The 12,069-nt window shown below is 46.7% G+C and overlaps 1 protein-coding gene across 1 annotated transcript in view; it reads left to right on the top strand.

The window, feature by feature from the left end:
* Window positions 1-417: 417 nt before the first annotated feature.
* Window positions 418-12,069, top strand: part of Lmntd1 (lamin tail domain containing 1) — a 31,753-nt gene continuing 20,101 nt past the window's right edge. The window contains exons 1-5 of the mRNA XM_021190996.1: window positions 418-438; window positions 1,330-1,461; window positions 1,540-1,646; window positions 4,994-5,244; window positions 7,654-7,846. Of these exons, the coding sequence (XP_021046655.1) occupies window positions 1,570-1,646; window positions 4,994-5,244; window positions 7,654-7,846 (521 nt within the window). The 5' untranslated portion in view covers window positions 418-438; window positions 1,330-1,461; window positions 1,540-1,569. The remainder of the gene's footprint in view (window positions 439-1,329; window positions 1,462-1,539; window positions 1,647-4,993; window positions 5,245-7,653; window positions 7,847-12,069) is intronic.

The following is a 12,069-nucleotide window of genomic DNA, read 5'->3' as shown; positions in this document are numbered from 1 at the left end:
AAAATTCTCCTTATGCTCTATTTTGTCCTTGCTTCAAATCCACTGGCATTGTCTCCATGGCAGCAAAGAAGGAAATTGGTTTTATTATAAAAGTACAGGAGCTTAGGCAAGGGAGCAAAGAAAGTCCACTGATGAGGAGTGGATGCTGAAGCAAGCAGTCACACAGAGCCCACTGCCAAGGAAGTGGTCACTGAAGTGGCCACACATAAAGTCCACTGCACAGGGAATGGTCCCTCAAGCATCTACACATAAAGTCTACTGCAGAGGGAAGGCTGACACAGTCACACATTCAAAGCTTTCAGAAGTTTTTCTCAGTTGATAAAATTTTCCTCGGAACTATGAAACCATGAATAGAATCTCTGATAAGACAAATGAGGTCATAATGACCTCATGAGAACATGTAACAGCTGAGAACCCACACAGACTGGAGGAGGTGGGGTGGGGTGAATCAGGAAATGATAAATCCATTCTCAGGTAAGTCCCCCACGGAGATTGCTACCTAGTAGGCCTACTGTGTTTAAAGGGCATAGGCTTCATCTTCAAGGTTGAGAAAATGTAACCAAATGTTACATTTGCCCTCCAACTTCTTGTCCTTTTTCAACTTATTTACAATTATAATTTAAATTGGAAAGTGTGTTGCCTTCCATGGGAAGAAGAATTGCTAATTTGTAGCACCTAGCTATCGTTGGTTACATAGTAGATGCTCATTGATTATTTCTGAATGAGTTCATTCATTCATTTCATCATCCATAATGTATGTAACAAATGCATAGATGCCTATAACTTCATATCTGGTGACTGTACTCTCCCGCCACCATTGTCTATCATAGAACATTAAGTGTGGGCTTCTACACAGAGAAATGAAGTTAGGGAGAGTTTTCCTAACTTGTGATCTTGGTATAACTGGAAGGATTGCAGTTATTAATTGGCTTTGGTTATCCTCACTAACGAACTGCTTTGTGCCTTAAAGCTACACAGTTTCTATTCCTGCCCCAGATGTTTTCTGTATAGTCTTTGTCAGAGGGAGGGGGAAAGTAAAGAAGAGAGAAGAGTTGTAAAAACATGAGTTGTGATAGGTTCCAACATTTATGTACTGGCCTGGGTCCTCAAAAACCCGCAATGGGCCATTGAACATGTCAGCCTCTGAGGGAGGTGCTCAGTGTTGAAGGTCTACAGACTTCACAACAGCAGTCAGCGTTCAGAGCTGGAAGCTCTATAACCATGGTGACATGAGCCTGTTCTCTAAGAGGCAGTGGTGGCCAGATGTGAGGTCATTGGTTGTCATAAAGGCTGAGCTGCTCGCCATGGTCTCTCTGTGGCTTGTCTCAGATTTTTCGCCCCTAGAGCGAGGCATTGCATACATACGTGGACTCTGACCTTTCTCGCGAGGATGTCCTTTCTAGTACCAGTGTAACAAAGGAATCATAAAATTTGATAAACTGAAGACAGTTGGATTAGCAGGTAAGGTCATTTTAAAAAGAAAGTCCCCTTTGAGCCTCTGCTGCGGTCACTGCCTGAGGCCATGATCTCTTTACCTAGGAAAGAGAAGAGGCACCCCTGCTGGCCACGATGAAGGAGACATCGGAGCCTCTAACCAGTGTCACCAGCATCAATAAGCAAGACAGTAAAGTACAGGCTGGAGAGATGTAAGAACAGCACGAACTGGGGCAAGTGGGGTCTGGCTTACAGTCTGGGATGGAATACACACCTCAGTGTTTAAAAACGACTTAGGTGTGGGTGTTGCGCGCCTCAGCAGGTAAAAGTGCTTGCCTGCAAGCCTTGTGACTGGGATGTGGTCCCCAACCTCTGTGATGGAAGGGGATCCCTCCCCAATAGTAAGTACAATAAAAACCATCGGGGAAGTCATTAGAACTACAGATTCCATAGGTTCCCCAAATATAAAGAATCACAACATCAACCATTTTCCCAGCCTCTGTTTTTTTAAGACCCCCCTCCTCTGAACAACAAAGAATTGCCCTAGACAGAACTCTTCCATAAAAACTTGGATGGGATTTCACAGCTGCCATTTAATGGGCCAAGGCCATCAGCTTAAGAGCTTGACTAGAGCAGGTGTGGAGGTGTGGCAGCTCACACCTATGTTCCCGGCATGCTGGAGGCTGAGGAAGGAAGCCGGGGCTGCACCACAAGATTGTCTCAAAAATGAAAAGCTACACAGAACCACCACCAACAGCAAACAGCATGATGAACATAAGACCATTAGAATTCACGCAGGGAAATGTTGGTGGGGACCACGTGTATGATAGTCCCTGTTCCACCACAACTGAAGCACTGGGGAGGGTTCTCTCTGGTTGGCTAACAAAGGCATTCATCTCTCGAGGGCACATAACCAGAAGCTGTGTGTCACCTTGGACTTAGCCCTATGTTCACCATTCAGCACCCGGCACCTGTCTGTCCTGAGAAGCTGGGACTGTCAGTATCTTCAAAGCCACATGACCCAGCCCTCTCAAATGCTGGTCTGAGCTCCCGCCATTGCCCGACTTAGCGTCTGTTATCTATAGAGAAAGGAAAATACAGAGAAGGAGCTGGGGAAATGCCAGGACTCAAGGCAATAAGAAGACTCCCATCTTCTAAAAGTGTCCACAGATGGGTGAGTGTAGGGCCCACCCAGCTGTAGCCTGAGCCAAGTCCTGGAACCCTCACTCTTTCCAGGATGTGCGCAGCCATCAGACACTTGATTTTTAACAACAGAACTAAGGTTCCTGTGTCCCTGGGCCAAGTTTCTCTGTTCCAGCTACATGGGGCTTAGTGGGAATCTTTTACACCGGACTTACATGTATTTGGAAGGGATGTTATTTTCCTAAAGGAAAAATTTGGGGGCGCTTACAACATTAGCATACCGAGAAGACCAGAGCGAGTGTGCAGTGGAATCCAGATGTAAGGAACGCTGATCACCTCCCAGGCTTTGTCCAGGCCGCAGCAGGGAGAAGCCCTCCCATGGGGGCCTGTCTGCCACTGCGAAGATGACACATGTCAGACCCTGTAGTCTCCTGCCCACTTCTGTCATGGCCATACTGCAGAGTGAGGGGCTCCTCGGACAAATGCTCGGAGCATCACTGAGCTCACTGAGCACCAAGCACCGAGCACTGAGCAAGTGCAAGTGCGAGTCTGAACGCCTGTGCCATTTCTTCGCAGTTTTAAAACTCTGGTTGTGCCTTCTGAGAGGCACATTTAGTGGCATCTGCTGTTGATGAAGGAGATCTCCAGATAAAAACGTTCCTGGGGAAGGAAGGCGCAGAGTGAAGGCATGGCTGTGATGATTCCCATCGAGGACTTAGTGACGATGGCAGAAGAGGAAGTTCCAGGTCCTGGTTCCCCATAGAAACCACACCGAACAACCCCAGCCAGATGCTGTCTTTAACAACCTTGTGAACGAACTGGATCCCGTCGACTCCATTACCTTTAGGCCGAGCAGAGACTGAAAGAGCATGGAGGAGGGGTGTGGCCGAGGAGAGCAGAAGCAGCGCAGAGATGGGAGGAGCCAGAACAAGATAGAAAGTCCAGGGCCCTGGGTGATGATGACCCACTGCCTCCAACTTGACCCCAGCTCGCACCACTGATTGTGAATCCATCAGTGGATGACCCCATTCATTAGGACAGAACCCTCTTACTTGGCCACCTCTGGAAACTCTCCGGTAGACACGTGCAGAGGTGCCTTCCACTGAGCCTGCTAAGCCTCTCTCACAATAATCCAGTCACACTCAGGATTAGCCATGAAGAGCTCTGAGAAGTGACTGAGAGAGAAGTAACGAGGGAAATAAAGAAGTCGGTTCCTGATTTATAGTAAGTTCTGTAGACACATGACTTGGCATAGGGACAGTTGAACAGGCCGTATGTCCAGTTTTATAAAGCAATGAAAGGATTTGGACCCTTTGACTTTTATTCCAATTTAATCATCACAGATACACATGCACATGCCTGTGAAAACACACACACACACACACACACACACACAAGCACCTGTCTCTCTGAGACTACAGGAAGAGTGTTTATGTAAAGTCCATCATAATCCATTGTTAATCCTAAGATTCACCAGAAAAATCAACTCCACCATTTTGGGCTACATTTAAAGCAAGCTTTAGTAAATATTAAATGCTGACCAGAAGATGGACTTTGGCCAGGACCATCTCCTGACATTTCTCCCCTGAGAGTGGCCTCAAGCCATGTGTCACATGGACAGTGTTTTCGTGGCCACTGTACTTTGCCATGAGGCTTTGCTGTTTCGCAAGAACTACAATTCCCAGAATTCCAGGAAGTTACCTGGTTCCCGGGAAGGTGGGGCTTACAGGTTAATTTGGGGCATTATACCTTGTCCTGAGATCAATCATAAGAACATTACTTAGCTTGTAAACAATTATACTGTAGTTTGCGGACTTTGCTCAAATGAACATGTGGAGCTTAATAAATTCTTTTTTATTTTTTTTTGAAAAACTATTCCTAATAAAAGTCACTTATTACTGTGGTACTTGAAAATGGCCATTCCTCCTCCTTTTCTGGTTTCCATGAGAGACAGGGGAGGGGAGGCTGTTACTGGAAAGCAACCATCAGCCACATAATTTTGTCAATATTGGAAGGTTAGTTAGCAGCTCAGGAATTCAAAGAAGAGGTTATACCAGTGAACAGGCACTAAAGCCTTTTGTACACTCACAGTTAGGAAAATACCCATGCCTTGCTTTGAGTAAAAGAAATCAACTTAAAATTTAAGGAGATGCTGAAGTCCTGGTTGCATGCATTATACTGAAGGTTTTTTACTTTACAAAACCACTGATAGAACCTGTTGATCTTTAAGTTAAAAATGAAATATACTGTAAGACAAGGGTACAAGTCCACTTCCATAGTTGGGACCAGAGCTTGGGGACGCTGGGTTCCCTGTCAGATGTGTGGTACATTTAGCAGAATTCTGAGTGACACCTCGTGCCTCCTGCACTCAGAGGCCTTGATTTTCTTACTTTGTTTATTATCATTTTGCATACAGAAGACAAGAAAAATTTGGAGCTAACACTCCATCCAAACAGCATTCATCAGTACACTTCTTCCCAAAGATAATGGATTCAGACTTCACCACGCTCCTCCCGCTGTCCTGCTCGTTTTCCCAAGAAATACCAACCAGCGCCTGCCAGATCCCCAGCACCCAGAACAGCTCCATCTTATCGTCCAGAGGACAGCTGGCTTCTAAATCTATCGTCCTGAGCTGCTCCCACAAAGACAGCGACCTGGAAAAGCAGAGTGCGTACCAAGCGTCCGAAATGCTCCCGAGGCATGCGTTTCAGTTGGCTCTTTCTTTGCCTCTGCCTGGGCCATCATTTGGCCCCAGGGATGTTTGTTTCTCAGTATCAGTATCACACACAGAGTAGGCTGGCCGGGGCTCTAGATCTGAAGGTTTCAACCCAGGACACACATGTAAACGCAGGTGAAAATGCAACATCTCCATGAGGAAGATTCCTGCAGCTACCGTGATGGCTTCTGGGTTCACCATTAGCTTGTTCTAGCATTGCTGGAAAACTGAAACTTGCTGTGAGTCCCTAAGGACCCTCCACAGGATGCTGCTAGAAAGGATAAGGTGCCCAGAGCCAGCATGGTGGTCTATGGATTCATTGTTGTCATGTTCTAGAATTGATTAAGAGCTAAAATTGCCAGCGTCCAATCCGTCCAATCCCAAGGATCCCTCTGGTGAATTCTGCTGTGAGGATTAAGCAAGGGTCTTCACCATCTCTGTGGAGAAGATGCCTGGAGCTACAGTGATGACTAGAGAGTTAAACTGTCCAGTGTGTCACAAAGGATAACACAGTCTCTTCCCTTGTGCCTTTAGGGAGACTCAAGGCTCACATGCAGAACAGATATCTAAAGGGGAGATGGTGCTGGAGATGACATAACGGAGAGGAAGGGGAGCAGCCAAGAGAACATGAAGCAGGAGGAACTGGGTGGTGCACAGCGGTGCCAGTAGGGCACAGAGCCACAAGGGTCATCACGGTCAGGTGATGCTGTCCCAGCAAACACAGAACCGGCTCTTTCCTACCCTTCATAGAGAGAGAAGGGGTGGAACTCAGCCGCCCTGTTCTAATGTTCCACCCCTGCAGAGTGAAAGTAAAGACACCAGGTTTGCAAGGTTCTGCTAGGCTTGGGGCCTATATGGGAACCCAGAACATAGCAGCATGTTAGAGTTACCAGAAATCAGCTCAACCCTTAGTCCACCTGTAAGCTCCTTGTAGAATAATCCACATTTGAACTGGGTGCCCACGAGCACCGAATTTCCCACTCCCTCTCCTCTGTGGATATTTGCAGTCTGGCTTGGTTCTCATCTGTTCCCTGTTTATTTCTGGTACATCCCTAGGCTTCAACATGGTGTATGTGCAGTGTGTTTGGCTCCCATGATGTTCACAGTATGCGTCATTGTCCGTATGATTCAGATGAGTTGTCTAAAGACACTTGCTAAATCCTTGATGACCTTTACCATTGAGCAACAGGAACAATGTTAAATATGCAAATACAGACTTTAGATTTAAGAAGAAATGTCTTCCCGTCTCCTGGTACTGTGTAGACTACTGTGTTTGTTCTGTGTTTGGGTTAAACTGAAAGCTCCTGATAATGGGGGGGGGAGCTAAGCATAGTGCCGTACCCTGCATGACAAGAGAAGATTGGGGTGCGGTCGTTTCCTCGAGTTACCACAGATTCTCCTGCAGACTCAGGCCTGTGAACACTGGTACATGTTGTACCAGTTCAATGCTGTCCGTGGTTCTCAGTGAACTAAAAACAAGAACACAAGCATTCTTTCCTCATGATGGGCTGCGAGGGAAGATGCCATGCCTGGCCTTTTCCTAAAAGAATTGCCCGAGAGGCTGTAGACGCTAATTTAATTCTAGTGTTTCTTCTCAGCAAAATCCTTAGAGGAACCTTTATTATAGTCATCAGGGCTATTGATAAAGTGGTGATGATTCAAGACGTTCTTAATGTGCTTGAGGCCCTAGGCACAGCCCTATGGTAGCAAACACCTATCACCTATGCCTTTATACATTTCTCCTTTTGTTAAAGATACGAGATTTTTATGATTTGATGATTCTTGGCCCAGGGTCCCATAATGCAAAATCTTCATCCTATAATGATCACCATTGTTTTCTCGGTGCCAGCTAAATACCAGACATCTGATTTACCCCTGGCCCTCATCATCTCTTACAGAAGGTGGTGTTTTGTAAGGTAGGATTTTAATTTGGGCAGTACAGCAAGCATTAAGTAGAATAAGAGTATATCTGTAATAGGTAATACCCAAATTTGACAGGTTCTGTATTTAACTCGCGAATACCGATGGTTTCTAGTGCACCTAAATAATCAGTTAAACATCCAGCATGCCCATAATAGGGAACAAACAAGGAATCTGAATTCCCCAAGGATGCCTGAGCCGAGATGGCTGTACAGGCCATACAAACACCATGCTACCCCTGAGCATTCAGGACAGCAGACTCTGTAGACAGTGAGGACAGAGTGGGAAATGTTCCCTGGCAGCTGCTTTACAGATGGCCACCAGCGCCTCCGCTCTCACTGAGTTTGGCAGGAGTGGAAAGCATATCAGGAATGTCCTTGGTTTCTTTTGATGACCATTTAAATGCCTGTCTTTGCTTGCTTGTCCGGTTCCTTTCAAAGGCACAAGCGTCGTGACTCCAAGGAGACAGCCCCAGCAGAGCGCGGACGTGGATACGTGTGTTTTGGGGGATGGTGAGGATTATTTCCTTTCTTTGTTTGGAGAATCGAAGAAGCTCGCCTATACTCCCCAAGCTGAGAGCGTGAGCAAACACCTCTCTGTGATCCTTGAAGAAGTCGGCCAGTTTACATCCAGGTACACATTTGAGGAACTTACAGTCTTCTGACGTGGTCATAGGTCGGTGCAGAGCAGAGCTCTGAGCTGGTATTGGATACATTTACTGTACCAAAACCCACCCAGAAAATTCCCTGAACTGTAACTACCTGTGCTCTGAGAAATTAGAGGCAACTAGTAGAAGTTTCCAGAGGACCAACCACAGGATGTGAAATTTCCAGATGCCAGAGAAAACTACGCAGCACAGTCCATGCAGACTGCCCACACTAACACTCCCTCTCAGGCCTTTCACTGCTAGCTAATCATTCAGACAGCTTTAATCTTTTTCTTCTGTTAAGCTGTTGAGTTAAAGACAAGAGCAAAATGAATTTTCACACCAGTGATCCATTTTAATGGCCATCAGTTTCTCTGGAAAGAATTGATCAAGAAAAGTTGTTGTTAGGCCTAAAGGCTTGCTCGGGCTGTTTCTCTAACCTGCAGCGCTGAGTCTGACAAGCCCGCTCTGGGTACACAGGCATGTTTGAGGGCTGAGGGGGACAGGTAAGGAGAGTGCAGCGTCCAGTCACTCAGGCTCAATGTGTTCTGCCACCTGGACACACACTGTCACAGTCACTCAGTATCTGTCATTGTAAGAGTGGTAATTAAGGCAAAGCGTACAAGACTTTTAAATACTTCTAAATACAACTCTCTGTGTGTGCCTGTGTGTGTATCTCTGTGTGTGTCTGCATGTGTCTCTGAGCATGTGTGTCTATGTCTGTTCATGTGAGTCTGTGTGTGTGTGTGTGTGCATGAGTTGTCTTTGTGTATATGTGTGTATACCTGTGTGTCTGTGTCTGTTCGTGTGAGTCTGTGTTTGCGTGTGTGTCTCTGTGTCTGTGTGTATATTTCTGTGTGTGTATGTGTCTGTGTGTGTATAACTGTGTGTCTGTTTGTGTAAGTCTGTGTGTGTGCATGAGTATCTTTGTGTATATGTGTTTATATTTGTGTCTCTATGTCTGTGTCTGTTTGGTTGGTTTTTTTTTTTTGGTTTTGGTTTATCAAGACAGGGTTTCTCTGTGTAGTCCTGGCTGTCCTGGAACTCACTTTGTAGACCAGGCTGGCCTCGAACTCAGAAATCCACCTGCCTCTGCCTCCCAAGTGCTGGGATTAAAGGCGTGCGCCACCACTGCCCGGCCCTATGTCTGTGTCTGTATATGTGTGTGTCTTTGTGTCTGTAAATGTGTGTGTATGTGTGTATTTCTGTGTATCTGTGTGTCTGTATGTGTGTGTCTTTGTGTCTGTAAATGTGTGTGTGTGCGTGTGTGTGTGTTTCTATGTATCTGTGTGTCTGTGTGTCTGTCTGCATGTGTATGTGTCTGTGTGTGTCTTTGTGTCTGTAAATGTGTGTGTGTGTGTGTGTTTCTGTGTATCTGTGTGTCTGTCTGCATGTGTTTTGTGTGTGTTGTGTGTGTGTGTGTGTGTGTTTAGGTATACTCTCACCTGTGTATGTTGAGGTTTTGGTGTGTTCCTTGACAGCAATCCACCTTGTTTTTTAAGACAGGGTTTCTCATTGGCTTGGAGCTCCCAAGTAAGCTAGGGGATCGGTCAGTGAAGCCCAGGGATCCGCTCTCTCCACCTCCCCACCAGTCCATGTCCCTGCAGCAGTGCATGTCACTGCAGCAGGCCTTTTTACATAGGTTCCAGGAACAACTCGGGTCTTCATGTGTGCATGGTAAACTTTACCAACAGCCATCGCCAGCATCACTTCTGAGTATGACTTTGAGAACTTCTAGGTCAGAGAAGCCCTGTGGGCTGTGTCTAAGAGACAGGAGTATCCAGACAGTGAGGCAGAGCTTGCTTCTAGTCTGGATGATCTTGGAAGATATCATGAAGGAGCTACCATTTAGACAGGCTTCGAAAGATAAATTTGTTTAAGATGTGCAAGTTTGGAGTCTGGAGAACACTTTAGAACCCCTGTTCTCAGTGTCCAGGTGGGATCACCTGGTGGGGAGGGGCCGCATGCTTTCAGTGTCCTGACTGTACCGCAGACAATGTCAGGGTCTCTGGGAGAGAACAGGACAGACATTATTATTTTGAATCCCATGGTGATCCTAAAGCACAGATAGGATCTCTCTCTGTCCCGCAGCATTCTGTGAAGGCTGCGCTGGCTAGCCAGTGAGCCCCAGAGTCCCACCTGTCTTTGCCTCCAGAGTTGGTGCCTGGATTTTTTATATAGGTTCTGGGGTTGGGACTCAGATCCTTAGAGTGTGGCAGCAGTCCCTTTACCATCTGGGCCATCGCCCCAGCCTAAGCACTGCCTTGGTGAGGTTTGGTGAAGTAGGATGTACCTCAATGTAACTTCAGATTTTTTATGCTTACTGCCACTGAGCCTGGTTTGGTATTTTAAATACGAAAATTTTACCATTATGTCTCCCCGCTTCAACACATGTATTCAGCCACTTGAAATTGTGCCACTCTTCTCTAATGTGTTATTTTATTTATTTAAACCAAATATTTCCCACTCCTGGCCTACGACTTTTCTGAGGACTGCATGCAGTTCTCCAGGGGTTAGAGTGCAGGGCTCCTGTGGTTAGCATGCAGTGTTCCAGGGGTTAGCATCTGCTGCTCTGGAGGTTAGCATGCAGTGTTCCAGGGGTTAGCAAGCATGTGGTGCTTCAGGGGTTCGCAAGCATGTTGTGCTTCAGGGGTTAGCATGTGGTGCTCCAGGAGTAAGCATGTGGTACTCCAGGGGTTAGCATGCAGTGCTCCAGAGGTTAGCATGTAGTGCTCCAGAGGTTAGCATGTGGTGCTCCAGGGGTTAGCATGTAGTGTTCCAGGGGTAAGCATGCAATGTTCCAGGGGTTAGCATGCAATGTTCCAGGGGTTAGCATGCAGTGCTCCAGGGGTTAGCATGTGGTGCTGCAAGGTTTAGCAGCCTCTGATGCTCCAGCAGTTAGCATGCAGTGTTCCAAGGGTTAGCATGCATGTGGTACTTCAGGGCTAGCATACAGTGTTCCAGAAGTTAGTAGGGTCTCATGCTGACTGGTGAGAACACACTTGGCAGAGGCTTCCCTGCCAATGCTTTCAAGGTTCTTTCCCTCTAGCCTTGGGGAGTCATGTTCACCTATGAGCTGAACAAGTTGAGTCCACAGAAGACAGGAGACTCGTGGAGCTTCTCTGCATGAGAATCCTCTCCTGTCTGCTACTCTCCACTGTGACCTCCAGACTCCTAGGCCTCCTTATATTCTAACCCTCTCAGAGAACCCACTGGCTCTGCGTGGTTCCCTCTCTGGGGAAGTTGACAAGCTCAGTGCGTTGATTCCCTGTCTGTTGGGCATCACCTCTTGTCATAGACCAATGACCCAATATCTTCAGAAACATCTGTATTTATTACAGTTCTGAAGCTGAAAAAAAAGATGTATCCCCAATTCAGTCAGAGCCATCTGCTAACACACAGGAGAGAAGGAAGAAAGGGCTGTGTGTGCTCAGAAGTGAGTCTGTATGCGGCAGATGCTCACGGGCTGGTGGGGGTGTAAGGAGAGGCACCCGTTCAGGGGAGAGGCGCACAGAATTGTGTACCCATGCTGCTGCCTCTTCCAGGAGATGGGACTAGAGGGACCAGCTGGGACTGGGGACACTCAGCAGTGACCAGTTTGAAATTAGCAGGTATGGCACTGAGCAGCGAGAGATTTTGGGAGATGCCAAGGGAGGACACTGACAAACAACCTCAGGTTTCCAGCAAGATGGTGAAAGGGTACGTCCTGTTAGGTAGTAACACCATGAAGCCAGCTTAGCTACTTCAGACTGGTTCAGTCAGACTCACGTGGCCTTGTTTGTGTTAAAGCTCAGATGCCTACCAGAAGTGAAGAATATGTTCTCTTTTGACAAAACATTATGCAGAGCCTTAAATGATCTCTCTGCAGAGTTTAAATACGTGATACCTGAAACTGAATCAGAGCAACATGCACAGGAAACAAGGGTCAAGCAGGAATGGATTCCAGAAGCAGACATAGGAGATGGGATGGTGGAAGTATCTAAGGATTCCAACAAGCATCGACTACGCTGTGCAGAGAACTGGGAGACAAGATAAAAATGTCAGCCTAGATCTCTATATGGAAGGCAGAACAACCAAAAGCAATGCTACAATACGGCATGACACAATACGGTGCCTTTCCATACCACACACACCACACCACACATACCACACCACACCACACCACACCACACCATACCATACCATACCACACCACACCATACCACACCAT

This window comes from Mus pahari, chromosome 2 (assembly GCF_900095145.1).
Source record: "Mus pahari chromosome 2, PAHARI_EIJ_v1.1, whole genome shotgun sequence".
Lineage (NCBI taxonomy): Eukaryota > Metazoa > Chordata > Mammalia > Rodentia > Muridae > Mus > Mus pahari.
This window is presented reverse-complemented; position numbering and strand designations above follow the sequence as displayed.